The 18726-nt window shown below is 35.3% G+C and overlaps 1 protein-coding gene across 5 annotated transcripts; it reads right to left on the bottom strand.

Moving 5' to 3' along the window:
• Nucleotides 1-13472: 13472 nt before the first annotated feature.
• LOC113722520 (uncharacterized) lies at nucleotides 13473-18726 on the bottom strand. 5 transcript variants are annotated; one of them, XM_027245808.2, is made up of 10 exons: nucleotides 18396-18726; nucleotides 18056-18193; nucleotides 16303-16585; nucleotides 16109-16198; nucleotides 15912-16007; nucleotides 15529-15834; nucleotides 15362-15445; nucleotides 15125-15256; nucleotides 14916-14970; nucleotides 13473-13748 (listed from the first exon to the last, which is right to left on the bottom strand). In XM_027245808.2, exons 3-9 carry the CDS (start codon nucleotides 16582-16584, stop codon nucleotides 14917-14919), a joined length of 1044 nt encoding a protein of 347 aa, XP_027101609.2. In that variant the 5' UTR covers nucleotide 16585; nucleotides 18056-18193; nucleotides 18396-18726; the 3' UTR covers nucleotides 13473-13748; nucleotide 14916. The 5 variants fall into 5 exon arrangements, with proteins under 5 accessions (XP_027101609.2, XP_071918348.1, XP_071918349.1 ...); XM_072062247.1 differs by having other exon boundaries at nucleotides 13473-13723; XM_072062248.1 differs by having other exon boundaries at nucleotides 13473-13723; nucleotides 16303-16573.

Below are 18726 nucleotides of genomic sequence, written 5' to 3'. Positions count from 1 at the left end.
GCCAAAAATATAGCAAGTGATCCACACTCGGATCCACTATTCATCCGAACCCTCGATTGTTTCTGGGTTAGTGGATCCGAGGTACTGTAGCAGCTCGGATCACTGGTCAGAAAATGCTGCTCTGTACGCGTAAAACTCAATTTCACCTCCACCAACTCACATTGGATGCTAGACATGTGAGAAACATTCCCAGCTGTAAAATGGAGATGTAATCCTCATTTCTTGACCACCTTTCATCATTAAATAGCCAAATGCATTGCAAAAATAGGGATGGGGAGTTCATAGGAGAAAAATAGAGAGAGACATACGGGAGAAGCTGGAAGCTGCAGAAATGTAGCTCTTTCATCTCTCTAGTGTTAGTTTAGCTTAGTATAGAGTAGTGTAGCTTTCCATTCTTGTTTATTATCTAGATTAGGATGAAGATGGAGGATGAAGAAGGTAAGGAAGAAAGCTCATGTGACAAGGGTTGTATTCCTTCCAAACTCTTTATCTTTTGTATTTGATTCCAATTTTAGTTAATATACAAGTTCTGGATTTTGTGTTCATTATGTGTTTCTAAAGTTTAAGCCTTGGGTTTGGTTGAACTTTCTATAATTGTTAGTGTTTATTATTTGGTTATTTGACTGCTATGATTTGAGCAAGTTATTTAGCACTTTGGCTCTTTAAATCATGATTAATCTGGTACCATTGATTGTGATTATTTAAAGTGTTGTTTCTGCAATGAAAATTGAGATTTAACACTAGTTCAAGAAGTGCTAAACATAGGGAGTACACTCACGAAAGTAGAGGTGCACTTATGTGGTTTTTAGTGATTCATTTCATGTAATTTCATTGAAAAAATGAACTTGTAGCTAATTTCATAACCATGAGAATAGGTATGGATTAGTTATAAGTATAATTGATTCACTACGAAAGTAGGATTCAAATGCATAAGGAAATTACACCATAACTAGCCTAGATGTAGTACTCAATGATCCAAATATAATACTTGCATGAGTAGTTAGGGATACCACAACCTAAGGAGCTTTCATTTGTTATTTTCTTGTATAATTTCAGTAGGCTTTAATTTGTTATAATTCATTGATAGTCTAAATAATAGAGAAGCTTTAGTAGTACCGGTAATTGCAATCTTCCTTGTGGGATCGACCCTTAATACCCTATACTCGCTCACGATTCGTATACTTGCGATAAATCGCGTGTGGGGTATTTAGGAGTTTATAAATGTAAAACTTGATTAGGATGAGTTTAATTGTATATGTATACTCCGCGCACGCCACCCGACATAGAAATGTGGAATGCAATTATTGTCATAAAATGGGGCACATCAAGGCAAATTGTTTCAAATTGAAAAATAGATTGAAATAAAAGGGAAAATCTGGTGAGAAATATATTGAGACTGCCGAAACTGGTGTTGCAGCTAATAAAAATGAAGGAAATATTTTCTTTGTGACTGTTGACAAGACAAGGTCTAAAAATGAATGAATTTTAGATTCGGGGTGCTCTTATCACATGTATTCTAATAGGGATTTATTTTTCACTTATGAATCTTATAATTGTGGAATTATTTTGATGGGTAACGCCGCTTGTAATGTTGTTGATAAGGGTACAATCCGAATTAAAATGCATGATAGTATTGTGAGGACGCTTACTAATGTTAGACATGTTCCTGATTTGAAAAAGAATCTCATCTCTTTGGACACTCTAGAGGCTCTTGGGTGCAAATACACAGTTGAAAATGGCGTTATGAAGATTTCTAAAGGTGCTCTCGTTGTAATGAAAGCTTGCAGGGTTAGAAGTTTATGTGTTTTGCAGGGATCTACTGTCACAGGCTTGGTTGCAGTTTCGTCATCATTATCTTTGTCTGATTCTAACATCACCAAATTGTGGCATATGCGTTTGGGATATATGAGCGAGAAAGACTTGGTCATACTCAGCAAAATGGGACTTCTTTGCAGTCAGAGTACTGGGTCACTGAAATTCTGTGAACATTGTGTCTTTGGAAAGCAAAAAAGAGTTAGTTTCAATTCTCCAACAATCCATAAGATGAAAGGTATTCTTGATTATATTCATTCAGATCTTTGGGGTCCATCTCGTGTTCCATCTAAGGGCGGTGCCAGGTATATGTTGACTTTCATTGATAATTATTTAAGAAAAGTTTGGGTTTATTTTTTTAAACCTAAGAATGATGTTTACCTCATTTTCAAGCAATGGAAAGTTTTGATTGAGAAACACACAGGTAAACAAATCAAGCGATTTAGAACAGATAATGACATGAAATTTTGTAAAAGAGAATTTGATAAATTTTGTAAGAATGAAGGAATTTTTCGGTATCACACTGTCAGGATGACGTCTTAGCAAAATGGTGTGGTCGAACGTATGAACAGAACACTTTTAGAGAGAGCGAGGTGCATGATCCTTAATGCAGGGTTGTCAAAGGATTTTTGGGTTGAGACAATTTCTATGGCCTGTTATATTGTTAACCGTACTCCTTCTGCCGCTCTTAATTTCAAAACTCCTGAGAAAATCTGGTCAGGTATTCTTGCTGATTATTTTGATTTTAAAATTTTTGAGTGTCCAGCATACATGCATATAAATGATGAAAAATTAGAACCCTGAACTAAAAAATGTATTTTCCTTCGGTATGCTTTTGGGGTGAAGGATACAGATTATGGTGTCCTGATCCCAAATTTTTTAAAATTTATAATCAGTAGAGATGTTACTTTTGATGAATTTTTTATGTTATCTTCCAAAAATGAGTCGTCTAATTCTTGTCAAACAGATGATAGTATGTAGAAGTAGGTGGAGTTTGAGATTGGTAGTTCTGGTCCTTCTATTCAACAAGTACCAGTAGATGCATCTGAATCTACTGATGAAAATAATTCAGAAGAGAAAGAATATTTCATTGCTAGAGATAGACCAAGAAGCTAAGGGATATTCGACCACCACAAAAATATGCAAATTTGGTTGCATACGCTTGTCTGTCACATAAGAAACTGATGCAGTTGATGAACCTACTACCTATTCAGATGCGATTTCTTGTGATGATTCTGCTAAGTGGTTGGTTGCGATGAATGAAGAAATTGAGTCTCTCCATTAAAATGGAACTTGGGTTCTTGTGAAGCCGCCTCCAGATAAGAAAATTGTTGGATGCAAATGGGTCTTCAAGAAGAAAGAAGGTATTCCAGGGGTCGAAAATGCAAGGTACAAAGTACGTTTGGTTGCAAAGAGCTATAGACAGATAAAAGGTGTTGATTTTAATGAAGTATTTTCACCTGTTGTTAAGCATAGCTTTATTCATGTTTTACTTGCTTTAGTTGCCATGTATGATTTGGAGTTTGAGCAGCCTGATGTTAAGACAGTTTTCTTGCATGGTGAATTTGAAGAAAAAATTTATATGAAGTAACCTCAGGGATTTGAAATTGAAGAAAAGGAAGACCATGTTTGTTTGCTAAAACAATCCTTATATAGATTGAAACAGTCTCCAAGACAGTGGTATAAGAGGTTTGACACTATTATATTGAATCATGGTTATTCAAGGAGCATGTATGATAGTTGCGTTTACTTCCGGAAGTTAGATGATGGTTCTTTCATTTATTTGCTGCTTTATGTTGATGACATGCTCATTACTGCCAAGAATTTGTCAGAAATTCACACTTTGAAGTTGCAGTTAAATAGTGAATTTGAAATAAAACATTTGGGAGCAACTAAAAAAATTCTTGGCATGGAAATCAAAAGAGACCAAGGAGGTGGAAAGTTATTCTTGACTCAAGAAAATTACCTGGAGAAGGTCTTGGAGAAGTTTGGCATGAAAGATGCTAAACCTGTAACTACTTCTCTTGCAAGTCATTTTCGAGTATCTGCTGCTCAGTTGCCACAGTCAGTTGAAGAAGAAGAGTATATGGCACAGGTTCCTTATTCTAGTGCAGTCGGCAGCATTATATATGCAATAGTTTATACTCGTCCAGATATTGCACAAGTAGTCAGTGTGGTTAGCAGATATATGTCTTGTCCTGAAAAAGCACATTGGCAGATTATGAAGTGGATCCTCAGATACTTGTGAGGGACTTCAAACTGCTGTTTGGAGTTTGGGAAAAATAATGACACTTTAGTTGGTTTTGTAGACTCTGACTATGTTGGGATCTTGACAGGAGAAGATCACTTTCAGATTACGAATTCTGCATTGGCGGTTGTGCAGTTAGATAGAAAGTTACTTAACAATCCATTGTAGCTTTATCTACTACGGAGGCAGAATATATGGCCATGATCGAAGCAATCAACGAAACCTTGTGGTTGAAGAGTTTGTTTGGCGAATTTAGTCTGCATCAAGGTGTTACTACTATTTACTGTAATAGTCAAAGTGTCATTCATTTGACTAAAAATCAGATGTATCATGAGAGGACGAAACACATTGATGTGAAATTTCATTTTATTCGAGATACTACTGGTATGGAAAAAGTCCTTGTTCAGAAAATCAGTACCAAGGAGAATCCTGCTGACATATTCATAAAACCTCGTCTAGTTTACAAGTTCAAGCAATGCTTGAATTGGGTTGGTATTCCTTGTTGGTGATTTAGATCTATTGGACCTTATGTGAAAAAGGTGGAGCAGATTTGCCATTATCGATGTTGGGGACACGCCAAGGTGAAGATTTATTAAAGTGGCTTTGTCCCACATCGCCATTTGTATAAGGGAGCCTTTCTATTAGTTGCCAATAAATATAGTGGGTCTGTGATGGAGTTAAGTGCACCAAACCAAGAGAGTATTAGTGGGCTATTTAGGCCTTTGGATCATTAAACCTTTTGTTTAGTCAAATATTTTTGGGCTCTCTTGTGTTTTTAGTATTAGGTATTTTGGACCTAAAAACACTTTCCTAAGGCATTTTTGTACTGTTTTCTTCGTAGTAAAATATTGCTTCTCCTCCGTCCGTGGACATAGGTCAATTTGACCAAACTACGTAAATTCCTGTGTTCTTGTTTTATTTATTTTTTCTTTGTTATTTGTCTTTTGGGGTTGTCAAAAATCCTTTCATCAATTTCCTGGGTCTAGACCTGACAAAGAATGGTAAATAAACTCCTATTTATCCTAGTGAACACCTGACAAGAGGCTGCAATTTTCCTCTGCTCATTTAATGTCCAATTGCTAGAAATTCCAATGAAGTACACAACCAAATCTGGCTCAAGAAATAAGCCTGATCCAAGCATGATTTGCCCCACGCAATTCTAATGTTCGGTTGCAAATTTGGACTTTGCATTTTACAAGCTTCTGGTAGGCATAATAAATGGCTATGGCTCAGTATGGCTCTTTGTCAACAAAGTTAGTGATGACTTTTGACACTCTCCTCAGCAGTGACTTTTCTTATAGTCCTGCTGAGCATTTCCCAAAACTTAACGAATTTGCAAGAACTCAACTCTTCGTGGATATGTCTACAACTTTATCATTTTGTGTTGACATACTTCAAATCAACTTCTCCTTGTAATATCTTTTCTTGAACAAAATGATAGTGAACTCCAATATGCTTTGTTCTCGCATGAAATACTGGATTTTCAGTCATACGAATACCTGATTGGTTTTCACAGTGTAACTGAATTGGGTAATCAATTGGTTGGTGTAAATCCTTTGTAAGTTGCACTAACCACGTGCTTTCCTGTGCTGTTGAAGCGGCTGCTCTATACTCTGCTTTTGTCCTAAATATTGACACTGTCGGTTGTCGCTTACTACACCAAGAAATTGCGACTGATTTAAGGTTAAAAATATAACCTGTGTTTGACCTCCTTGTATCATGATCACTGGCATAGTTTGCATCACAAAATCCAGTCATTTTACAAGCTTCTCCTTTCTTGTACAATAGACCATAGTCAATGGCCCCTTTGATGTATCTCCAAATTTGATGCACAGCTTCTAAACGTGTCTTTTTTGGATTTTACATGAATTTGCTCACGACCCCAACTGCATATAATATGTCAGGTCTAGTCAAAGTAAGATATATTAACCTACCTACCAATTGTCTATACACGGTAGCATCGTCAATACTTTTGTCCTCAGTAGAGCAATATCTGGCGTTGACTTCCATTGGAGTTGAGATAGGCTTACACTCAAGCATCCCAAATTTCTTCAACAAGTCTTTAGCATACTTCATTTGATACGAGAATAAACCTTCATTGGCCCTATCAACCTCAAAACCAAGAAAATACTTTAGCTCCCCAAACTCTTCATTTGGAAACGTACATACAGGTTTTCTTTAATTTGTTGAATTTCGTCATCATCATCACATGTAATGATTAGGTCATCAGCATATACAAGAACAATAGCTAACCTTCCACTGCTCACTTTCACAAATAAATTGGAATCTGCAGGTGCTACAGAATATCCACTTTAAAGTAAGAACTCTGCTATCTTGCCATATCATGCCCTTGGTTTGGTTCTTGTTTTAATTCACATAAAGTTTTTTTTTCAATTTGCTTACAGGACCTAGTCAGACTGTGTCTCCAAACCCATGTGGTTGACCCATATAGATCTCCTGATCTATCTCTCAACGAACGAAAGTATTTTTGACATCTATCTACCAAAGCTTCTATCACTTGCAAGCTGCAACTGTAGATAGAACTCAAACTATGGTTAACTTTGCCATTGGGCTAACCGTTTTATCATAGTCTAACCTATATTTCTGAGACAATCCAAGAGCAATGAGGCATGCCCTATACCTCTCAACTGAGCCATTTAGATGAGCCTTAATTGTAGACCCATTTGCAAGAGATAGATTTAACAAATCAGCTGAGACTTGTTTCGACATCATAATCTTCAAGTTGTGATAACTGACATGTCCCAATCTTGTATGCCACAAATTAGTTATCTCACTCTTTCTTGCTTTATCAATATAGGCTTCTTGAGCTAACATCAGACCCATTGACTCTAATAGTCTACCTTGCATTGTTGGTGTACCTATAACTTTCAGATGTTGATACACCTTGACATCATCAGGTCCAAACAATACGTAGTTGCTAGATGATGTCAGTTGAGAAATTAATAATGAATTCTTCTTCATTCCAGGTACGTGATAGACATGTTGCAACTCCACCTGCTAAGACTTGTATCGAGGTAGTATCATCATATTACCAATGTGAGAAATTGGTAACCTAGAATTATTAGTTGTCATCACCACTCGACTATCTTTGTACTCTATCAAATCTTTTAGCTTTTTTTTTTGTCTCTAGTCATATGGTTAGGACAACCAGAATCAATAATCCAATCATCAATGTAATTGACAAGTTTGGTATTCACAGCTATAAGAGAGAACTTTTCTTGTAGTCTAATAATACAGCAAAATGTGAAACCTTCTATTGCAAAGGATACCTGGACATCCCAATTTTCATCATCCTCATTCCTTTTTGGGGGATGTAGCAACATTACCTTATGCTGGTGGGGATCTACAAAATTTTGCATGATGCCCATTCTTACCACGGTTGTAGCATTCATCATTTCACCATTTTTGGTTGCCTTACTACTATTGACGCCATCTATTTTAGCCAATTGCTCCTTGACTTTGGCCAGCTTCCCCTTGATTGTTGTTCTTCTACTTCTTTTGCTGCCATGGGCTCTATTTGCCATTTGAATTATTTTGGTTATCCACTAGTCTCCTATCTTCGGTTTAAGGTCCTCCTTTTTTGGCAAAGAAAGCTTTTTCTTCTTCTTTGATAAATACTTTAGACATAGAACTGTCTAACGGTTCCTCATTCACAAGTAAACTTTCCAACTCATTTAAGGTTGGCTCCTTGGACCAACCACAAGTGGTAGTAATAAGTAGGGGTGGCAATTTTTGGCACGACTTGAAAACACGACACGAATCTAACATGAAATTAATGGATTTGGGTTGAGGTTTTGTGGGTTCGGGTCAGAATCGGGTTAAATCCAATGAACTCGAAAAAAAAAAGTCAAATTCAAATTAATCACGGGTTGACTCGATAACCCGTTTATGAATTAAAAATAATTTAATAAATATAAAAATATTTTATCTAACTAAACTAAGTTATTCTTTTTTCCCTAAAGGCATTAACCACTTAATCCTACATGAATTTGTTTAACTTGTGTAAAGTTAGAATTATTATGTTTGGACAAATGATATATTACCTTATTTTCTATTTTTATAGTATCTTAATTTATTTTGGATCTAGTTTGGGATAAAACACTTTTACGGTGTTTTAATTTATTTCAGATCTGGTTTGGAATTATTTTATTGAGATTTTTATTACTTGTAATTAGTCTTGTGCGAAATTGGTTCCGTTAGAAACTATAGTGGTAAATTAGTAAATTGAAATTATGTTTCAAGTCATTCGAGTTGATCCGCCAACCCGAAATTTTTGAGTTCGGATCAGGAGGCGGGTCGTGTTTGGGTCAGCATATTATTTGTTGTACCCGAGTCTCAATCCGACCCGCCAACCCGTTTTTGACCCGATTGGCACACCTAGTAATAAGACTCGTGTATTCTAGCCATAAACCATGGACAATAATTCTCCACATTCTAGTCTCTATGATTGCATTCTAGGAATCCAATTTGGATATTTCATCACAAATTGATTTTACCATGGAGAAATATTGACCTACTATCATATTTTGCTGAGAAATAAATAATAATTCATTTTTAAGCATATGGAGTTTCGCGTTATTGGGCTTTGCAAAGAGTGTTGTGAGTGAGTCCCATGCCTCTTTTGGTGTCTTAGTGCCTTTGATCCGGTGTAGTAAATCATTTTTTACAACCATTGTCAAAGCATATGCAATTTTGCCAATTTTAACTTTCCACTTTTTAAGTGGCTCTGCCTCCGATGGCGATGTTGTGTCATCTTCACTAGCAATAGCCCACAAGTCTTCTTCCAATAGGTAGAATTTCATACAAGTACTCCAAGAGTCATAATTGTTGGAATTGATACTTAATTCATCAATATTTCCAACTGAGATAGCAATCTCTACCATAATTAATTTTATCACTCACACTTTAATAATTGAGTGACATCAAAAACTTTCATAGTATTTCACCATGTTTTTGGAGAATCTTCTCTCTTATTGCCAAATAAAATTTTATCAAGAGTGAGTTCAAGATAGACCCGCTCTGATACCAAATGCTTGAATTGTGGTAGGGTCCACTATCAAATTAATAGATTGAATCCACTAATAAAGGAGACAAACAATAATTTTATTACACTTAAAGTGCAAACAATAAAAACACTCACAAAATTAACTTATACTAAACACTACTAAATTGAGTCTCACTTTTGAGAATATCTGCTCTAATTTTATTAGGCCTCACTTTTGAGATATCTACTCAAAACACTCACACAAATTTGCACTCTAAATATCAAGCCACTCTTTAAGCTCTAACTCTATTTGAGCACTTGTATTCTTGTCTGATGATGGGGTGACAAAAATGGTAAATGAACTCCCTATTTATACTTGTGAACATCCAACAAGAAGATGTAATTTTCCTCTTCTCATTTAATGTCCAATTGCCAGAAAATCCAGTGAAGTACACGACCAAATCTGGCTTAAAAAACAAGCATGATTTGTCGTACACAATTCCAACATTCTGCTGCAAAATTGGACTTTGCATTTCACAAGCTTCTAGTAGGCATAATTGATAGGTTTCGAGCTTGTGTAATAATAAATTCGTATCCACAAAAATGTATGATAGAGTATCATGGTAAGTAGGGTCGTCTCTGTAGGAATAAAGGGAAATTCGTTTCTTCCAAGTGAGAATTAACTGGGGGTATTGCCAAATCAAAATAAATAAAAATACCAGTTTAAGAAAATTAGTCAAACGAAAGAAAATTTAAATTAATTCAATAATATGCAAACTCTAGCCAAGGAAAAACTTCGAAAGTGGTTCATAAAACTGCCCATTGATACAATAATAATTTCTTCTATTCGTTAATAAATAGGTTATAATTGCCAAATAAGCATTGGCAATTAGCTTTTCCTTACTGTGTCAATAGTTAAGGTACGCCCGTTAACTACTTTCCTAATTAAGAAATAACCCTAAATACGCCCGTAGAATTTAATTTCTTGATTGCATTAGAAATTAGAAAAGTTTTATTCTAATCAACAAACACACTACCGGGGTTTATTTAAATTTGACCATATGTTTTTTTAATATGAAATTAATTATACTAGTCGCCACTAATTTAACACAATTAAACAAGTATAGATTTAACTGTCCTAACTAGCATTAGATTGTTATGTTGAATTAAATATCGGGCACCCTTGACATTTAAATAATAAAACAACCATGAGAAATTTAATTAGAAAACATACGAATAATAATGAATAAAAGAAATAGATAAAAACAATTAGATCTTACAGTTATAACTGAACCAAACCCTCGTTATCCCTTGACTAAAATGGAAAATTAGTTGCTCATCGTTGAGAAAAATCCCATGCAAAAGTTTGAACAATTTCAATAGTCATGCCACCACCGAGAAAAGCAAAAAACACAAATCCGTCATTTTTCTCCTTTTTCAAGTAAAGAGTCACGAGACTCACGACCCTCCAGGAATTGTTTCTTGCTTCGGAAGAACTAATCAAGTAGGAAGCCAGCCGTCTCCGATTCCTCTATTTTCTCCTACTTTATAGCTACTACTAATAATAAAGCATATTTCCTAATTAGAAAAAGAAACTACAAAAGACAATATTCCATGTTTCCTAATCAAATACCATAATTAATAAAGATAAGGGTAAAATACCAAAAACCCCCCTGTGGTTTATCAAATGTACACTTTATCTCCTTATGGTTTAGAAACCTACAATTTAACTCCCTGTCGTTTCAACTAAAGTGAAATCTGATAGAAAACATCTACAATAACGGTATTTGAGTGCCACGCGCTTCTGCTGAGAGTTGTGGTTGCGATAATATTTTCACTTGCCAAGATACTCCCATGTGTTTCCAAACCATAGGGAGGTAAAGTGTACATTTGGTAAATCACAGGGGGGTTTTTGGTATTTTACCCATTCTCAAATGCACGAAACATTCTTCCGAGGAATTGACTTATAGAGGGGCAATTTTGGCATTTTTTGTTCAAACGTTAGTTTAGATGTTTTCTGTTAGATTTCAGATTAGTTGAAACGGCAGGGAGTTAAATTGTAAGTTTCCAAACCATAGGGAGGTAAAGTGTACATTTGAAAAATCACAGGGGGGGTTTTTGGTATTTTACCCTAAAGATAACTTCCAAATCTTCAGCTAAGGTTTGTTCGAAGTTTGACTCGAACTAGGAAACGTCTGTATGCATAAATTTTCCGAGCCTTCTGTATTTGACAGTAGGTTCTGAATGCGCCCACACCAAATTGGTTCATAATATGCTGGAAAATTGCCCCTTCAACTACTTTTTGCTCCATTTTTCTACAGTTAACATTAATAACCAAATATAAGTAGAATCTGTCCAATAATACAATGTTTGGCAAACATCAAGGAAAAATATTTACAAATTATTAGCAATTACACACCCTGTCAATAATAAATGCCTATGGCCCAGTATGGCTCTTTGCCAACAAAGTTAGTGATGACTTTTGACAATACCAACTTGGGTAGATTTGTTATCTAGGTTGCAATTGCAGAAGTAGAGAGGATTAGGTTGGAGGAAGAGGAAAAAGAAAGGACACTCAGGTGATATATTTCTACTTTCTTGAAGCTTCTTTGTGAAAAGAAAACAAGGAATCATTAATCGAGTGATGAGCGCGGGATATACATATAACAATTAGCTCATTCACAATTAAGTTTTATATTTATAAATTCTTAAATACCCTACATATGATTTTTCGCAAGTATACGAGTCGTAATTGAGTATAGAGTATTAAGGGTCGCATCCACAGAAAAAATTGTCAATTATTGATAGTTTTCGAACTCTTTTATTATTTAGACTATCACAAGTGTAAGAAATTAAATGTACACTATAAACATGAGATAAAAATAATAAAAATAACAATAGAAAGCTCCTAGAGATATGAAATTTTTCACTAATCTTGCAAATAAAATTATCAGTTAAATGAATGCTATTATCTTGGGTAACTATAATGTAATTTCCTAATGTATATGAAACACACTCTCATAGTGAATCAACTATACTTGTAACTAAGTCATACCTACTCTCGTGGTTATGAAATTAACTACAAACTCATTTCTTCTATGAAATTACATGAAACAAGTCACTAAAGCCACATAAGTGCGCCTCTACTCTCGTGAGTGTACTTTCTAAGTTTATCACTTCCTTGAACTAGTGTTAAATTCTAATTCTCATTGTCAACTTAACATGTTAAGATTATCACAACTAATGGCCAGTTAATCATGATTAGAAAAGTAAAAGTGATAAATAACTTACTCAAAATAATATTATCAAATAACCAAGTAAATATCACTAACAAGATATAGAAAGTTCATCCATACTCTAAGCATAAATTTTAGCAAAACATGATAAAAAGATCTAAACTTGTATTATAACTAAGCATAAAATCAAATACAAGAGAGAAAATAGTAGAAGAGATATGACCCTTGTCACATGAGATCAACCTCTCCATGTTGCGTTAATTTTCATCCAAATCTAACTACAAATACAAGAAGGATGACCTATTCTAACTATACTATACGAATCTAACTAATGAACTAAGGGAACTCTAGTGAAGACTACACTTTTGTGGAGTTTTTCTAGCCTTTCAAAGTTGTGAAAATGTTTTCCTTGGCCTCTTTTTATAGAGAGATTCAAGCTCAAGATGAGTTGTTTCTAGTTGACAAAATTACTCTTTGAAATTTTTGAAGGTGGGTTCTCAAAATTTCCATTCTCATCTACTTATTTCTAGCAGGAATCTTTGTAGAAAAAGTGGTCAAAAAGGTTGAGTGAATAGGGCACAAGTTGCAGAGCAAGTTGCAGCCGCAAAACATGAACACGTGGCCCCAAAATGTGACCTAGCTCATGTTTTGTACCCCACGTTTTGCTGTTTTGCAAGTTTGCTCATTCTAAGCAGATTTCATCCTTGCTCTGTTTTTGTACCAATTTCTATTAATATTTTCTTGATGATAGAAGCTGAACTAACTCTTGTACAAACCATAAAATTGTAGCCCTTGAGTTAGCTTTCCAATGCATGAAGAATCATCCAATTTGGAGCTCTACAGAGCTAGAAATGACCAAAATACTCTTGACTCACTACAAGAAAACTGACTTTTCACGACGCCAGAAATATGCTGCAAAAAGTCCAAAAACCGCCGCGAAAACCTTTTTGCGGCACAAATGCGACGGAATTAAATTGTGTCACAAAAGTAGCCGTTACAAAAGAAAACGACACAATTTTTCAACATGTCGCATGCATTTGCATCACTCTACTTGCGGCACAAAAAATGCGCTACAAAATATCCACAATGTCATGCGACAAAAACTTGCGTCGCAAAAAAGTCACCAATATAAAGACCAGAAATCAAATTTTTCATGGTACAATAATTATCATGCTCAAATATCCTAAAATCGAATATTATAACAAAATATAGTTCCACAATACACTAGAATAAAGTACCATACATTGTTTTAGTCAAATTCTACAAACTTTATCATTTAATATTGTTCGCTCCAATTACAAGATATTTCATATATTCCAAAATGTGCTTGTCTTCAAAAGTACAACACTTTATCATACATCTCTCAAAAACATCTTCATATCTCCCAATCCGCATGCTTCCAATGTACCATCAAGTCCAGGGCTGCAAAGTGTATTCTATTAGTCCCCTGCTCATATAACCCCAACCCATTAAGCATGAAGAAAATGTTAATATAACAATAGATACTGAAACGGAATTTGTAATTCAACCTTTTCACAGACACTGAAAAGGGGCAAACAGTTACTATTATAAAGTACATGCTGAATTAAAGAAGTACAACTAATTTAAGTATGTGGAAGACCCAAAAAAGTGTATGGTCACAAACACAGATGCAGAACCATGAGAGTTGCTTTCAAGAACTGTGAATGGAATAAAGGCAGCAATCCATGGCATCATTCATATGTGCGACTTGCCAAGTTTAATATGTTAATTAAGGCAAAAAAGTAGGCTCACGAACACATGCACAAGAGTGAGAGTTGCTTTCACAAAATCTTGGTGGAGATCCAAGAAATTCAGCAATCAAATCTGTTCTTGATCAGTACTAGCCAAGCCAGGATTTCCGAGACACCTTGACTTGCCAAACCAATAACCATGCTGTCTCTGATTAACTGTGTGTAACTCAAACTCAAAGTCCATAATGACTCTGTTCTTTTCGTAGATGCAACATAAAAAGCAGGTTTTTAGTTAACAGCACTGATCATTTTCTTAGTTGGAAAGACACGAACAGGAGCAAAAGTTTTTCTCGTGAAAATGACATATTCCTAACAATGATCACTTTCCACTCGAGACTAACTCAAGAATCTATTGCACCCTTTTAACTCAGCTTTTATGGTGGATTATAAAGGTCAGCAATTTTACTTTTGCAATGTATTTGTCTTTGATTATATGGCTCTGCTTGGATTATGGAGTTTTCCAGATAGTTATTTTTGTTTTTGGAGTGTACAATAACACATTTCAAATTTACACAATTTCAAATGCACTAAAAAAAAAACTATTATCTCTTAAATGCCTGAGTGGACAGAACTCTTGGTACAAAGTTTAGACAGTCATTATCCCATTTTCCCCACTCTTGGACATTGATATCTTGAATTACCAAGACACTGCCTAGCTTGGTAGCTACGCTAGCTGGCTGCCTGAGTATGCTAGTGTACCAGAAAGTCTTAGGCCACTCGTACGCTAAAAAGTTCCCTAAGGAAACATGGGGGATTCTTCGTAGTTCATACCAATCCATCAAATTGTTCAACATTTGGAAAACTTGACAGAATAGAGTTATTTCCAGAAACTTTTCCAGTACCTCAAGCAAGTCGTTTGCAAGTAGTCCTGCTCCTTTTCTTCTTTGTATGATGGTTCTGATATAACAAAAGACTAGTCAATTAAATATCAACAAGGAGCTCATGCACAAATAGTCATCAACAAGGAAGTCATGCACAATTCAATATCAACAAGGAACTCAGCAAAATTGGTCTTCTATAGAAGGACCAACTCAAAGTACGCATACTATACCTCAAGAATATCAGCAATTGAAGAAACTTTTTTATTCATTTCACACTTGTTTATTTCAGCATCATTTGTTCCAACTTCCTTGTACATTTCAGCATCATTTGTTCCAACTTCCCTGTTCATTCTATCACCAACCTGTTACATTATCAACAAAGTGTGAAGAAAAGAAAATCAGGCCATAGCTGCTGATATTTTAGAGAGTTTGAACACAAAATCGAATTGTATGAATTAATAGACAACCTCTAATGAGTCCGAAATTTGAGATTGTTTTGCTGCATTCATTTCTCTTCTTTGGAGTGATGCCAAGTCACATGTGGATGCCCTCTGGAAGAACAAAGACCAATAGTAACTAAAGCAATAAAAAAATTACAAAAACTATAATATTTAACAAAATAGTTATCCCAAACCATTCTTGCTTCAAATTGAGCAATCAACTCCTCCTTAAAATCTGCCAATTTCGAATTCATTTCTTCTCGTAGTTCACCACGTATGATTTCCACTTTCTCATTCACTGCATCCTCAAATGCTTTCTTTTGTCCATCATTCATGTTATCTGACATCCTATACACGTCTTTTGGAGTCGCACCTACCCCATAAGTTCGAAGACGACCTGGTTTTTCAGGTCCAAGAATATTTTCATAGAGTATATCTTTCACAAAATTATCATCCCTGGATGTCTCTGGCAGTTTTTGTATTTCCTCATTCATAGTTGCCTAAATTGAAAAACAGACAGAAGAAAGAATTATTTATGAAGTAAAACCAATAAAAAGTGACTAAAAGCTATTCTTACAATTGTTTGTGAAGTCAACTCATCCATTTGTTTTCCTTGTCTTGAATGAATAAAAACGTCTAGTTTCGAAGGCTCTTTTCCAGTTTTAATCCGAAGCTGCCACATATTCAATGTACAAACTAAAGTGTTAATATTTCTAAATAAGACTATGTTCCAGAAAAAATTGCTAGAAACATAAGCATTAGAATTTAATATACCTCTTCCCTGAGGTTCACATGATCTTTTCGCCCTGTTCGATGTGGCATCTTTTGTTTTTTTCGATTCTTGCTATTAATCTTGCTTTGCTTCTAATTATGTACAAAACAGAAAAAGGTAGTTAACAACACATCAAAATCATAATAGCACTAGAATTTAATTCAAAAGCAAAAGAGATGTGACAATAAATACATGCCTTGACATCTTCTGAGCTCCAATAATCAACCAAAATAGGCCATTGATCCTCCTCAACTCTTGCAGGACAGTGTGCTAATAGCCATGACCTGTGCCTCCTCAACTCTTGCAGGACAGTTTCTTCCTTTCTTCGTTCTGAGTTTTTACATCGCCTACATGGGCAATATATTCTACTCCCAACCTCCTTCTTTTTGTAGGCAAATTTAAGGAAGTCACTCAGACACTTTTCAAAGTATGGATTATTGACTCGGTCTTCAATAAAGATCCAAGACCTATCATCCATTCTACAAGAAACAAGATTGAGAAGGCAAGAAAAGAGACCTTATAAACAGAATTGAAAAATAGCAAATTTATTAACATGCAAAAAAAATAAAAAATAAAAAATAAAGTGCAGCATGTGCATCCCAGTTTGCTATGCTCATAGTGAAATGCGATGTTAACAGTTAACCCAACTTCTCAATGCCAAAAGAATGTGGTGAATTTATGTCAATATGCAAACCAGTGTTCTGTTTGCAAGAAAAAAAAACATAGATAAATCAGGGGAGCTAGATTGTCTTACAAATTCCTAATTGCAACTTGGTAGAACATTTAATTGCTAGCAAGCTACAATTGCTAGGCAGATAAAAATAATAATGGTTGTACTAATTAATGCTATTGTGTATTTGTTCTTTTTCTCAAACATATATATAACAAAAAAGAATCCTTCTATTACAATGGGGCTTCTGTTTGTGAGGCTATGGTGTATAGTGGTTCTTTTTCTCAAAAAAATTTTTGAGCCCGGACACACAGAAAAAATATATATATATATATATAAAAGCAGAAATAACCCGTGTCAAGACCACACTTTCTTGATCTTTGTTTGCTTCAACAATACAAGGAGAAATTAGCCCGTTCTATACTTATGACCGTGACAATTTTCACTTTTTAATGGGTAATGACAAAATTTGAACTGAGAACAATATGTAAATCAGTTCATACCACATAAGTAATTGTTTAGATGAAAAAACAGAGGCTCTGTACCACATGATTTACGTCAATGGCTAAAGGAGAATTTAAGCCAAATTCAGTAAAAGACTCTAAACGTTCTAACTCTGAGCTATTCAATCTTGGCGAGCCTGTCAACTTATGACTAGTAGAGGAATTTATATAAATAACCTTTTTCTTTGGAGAATTGATATCTTAACAAGGGACTTTGTGATGAGAAGCCCTTCAGCTTTATGTGACAAGAGGTTTTATATATTGCTGGAGATGTTAGCAGTTTTCAACTTCATGCCAGGCCAGGAAGGAAAGTTTACTGCTTGCAAGTTAGTATACATTGTCAAAGAATTGTTAAAACAATTACATTTCCTGGCCCACGCACCCAAAATCTACAACAATTCCTAATTCGTGTCCCACTAAACTTTTTCAAGAAATGGAGGACTTTTCTAGCTATTAGATTCCCAACATTTTTCAGTTAAACACTAGTCACGGGAGGTGACAGAAACACTATGGGATGGGCATTCAGGGAAAGAGCAACAGGCTATCAAGTCCAACAACAAGCTGAAGCTATCAAGGTTGCTTTGTTGAAAACAGTAGAACACACCCGCTAGCAAACACAAACAGAAACAGAAGTTCAAAGCAAATAAATGGGGCAAATCGTCAAGAAGCAATTCGCGAATCCTTCCTGACCGTCAGCCAGATCCACATTTCAAAGCAAATAAATGAAGGATGCAGATTCATAAGCCGCATTACATTAAATTACAAGAAACACTTACATGAACACACCAATATCAACGAACAGGGGCTGTAGTGGGGCAGACTCTTCTAGTTGCCGCGAGACCTAATTTTTGAAGTCAATGACTCAAATGGTTGGGTCAATTTGTTCGAGCTTTCAGCTGTAGGAATTTCGACAACTGTGGTTGACAAAATTCAGAATCAACGGAGGACCAATTACTTTGCCCAATCAAATTAGGGTTTTGTGCCAAATCTTATTAACCGAAATTCAGTTAAGATCCTAGGGTTATTAATATATATGCAACACAGAAGAGTGCAAGTCTCAAAGACATACGAGGGAAAAAAACATAGAAATCGAAAATCATATGGAAGAATTTTTACCTTTTTCTCTGTAATAGTGATGGCGTAAGAGCTTTTGATTTCTGCTATATTTGAAGCAGATACGCGCGTAAAAAAGCAGTGTGTGAAGTGCGCGGTGCAGTTTTGGTGATTTGAGCGAGATCTTGTGGAGAAGATGAAGATGGAAAGTTGCAGTAGTGAAGTAAAAGGAGGTTTACCGGAAACGGCCAAGAAGAACGGAGAGAACTGAAAAGGAAATGGAGTAAGTGGGTGGATTTGGCTTTTTAAAATTTTTGTGTTGGAGTTTTTGTTAGTACTAAGTATTTGTTTGTGGGTGGAGTCTGATGTGATGACGCCAGGGGCCAGAGAGCGG

This window comes from Coffea arabica, chromosome 8e, assembly GCF_036785885.1.
Source record: "Coffea arabica cultivar ET-39 chromosome 8e, Coffea Arabica ET-39 HiFi, whole genome shotgun sequence".
In the NCBI taxonomy this organism is placed as follows: domain Eukaryota; kingdom Viridiplantae; phylum Streptophyta; class Magnoliopsida; order Gentianales; family Rubiaceae; genus Coffea; species Coffea arabica.
Note: the sequence above shows the minus strand (reverse complement) of the source record. Positions and strands in the feature narration are given on the sequence as shown.

Coding starts and splice junctions, on each gene's coding strand:
- LOC113722520 (XM_027245808.2), bottom strand. CDS start 16,584: ATGGATGATAGGTCTTGGATCTTTATTGAAGACCGAGTCAATAATCCA. Junction 15,446..15,528: donor CTCAATTTGAAGCAAGAATG/GTTTGGGATAAC, acceptor TTGTTCTTCCAG/AGGGCATCCACATGTGACTT. Junction 14,971..15,124: donor CAATTGCTGATATTCTTGAG/GTATAGTATGCG, acceptor TTGTTATATCAG/AACCATCATACAAAGAAGAA.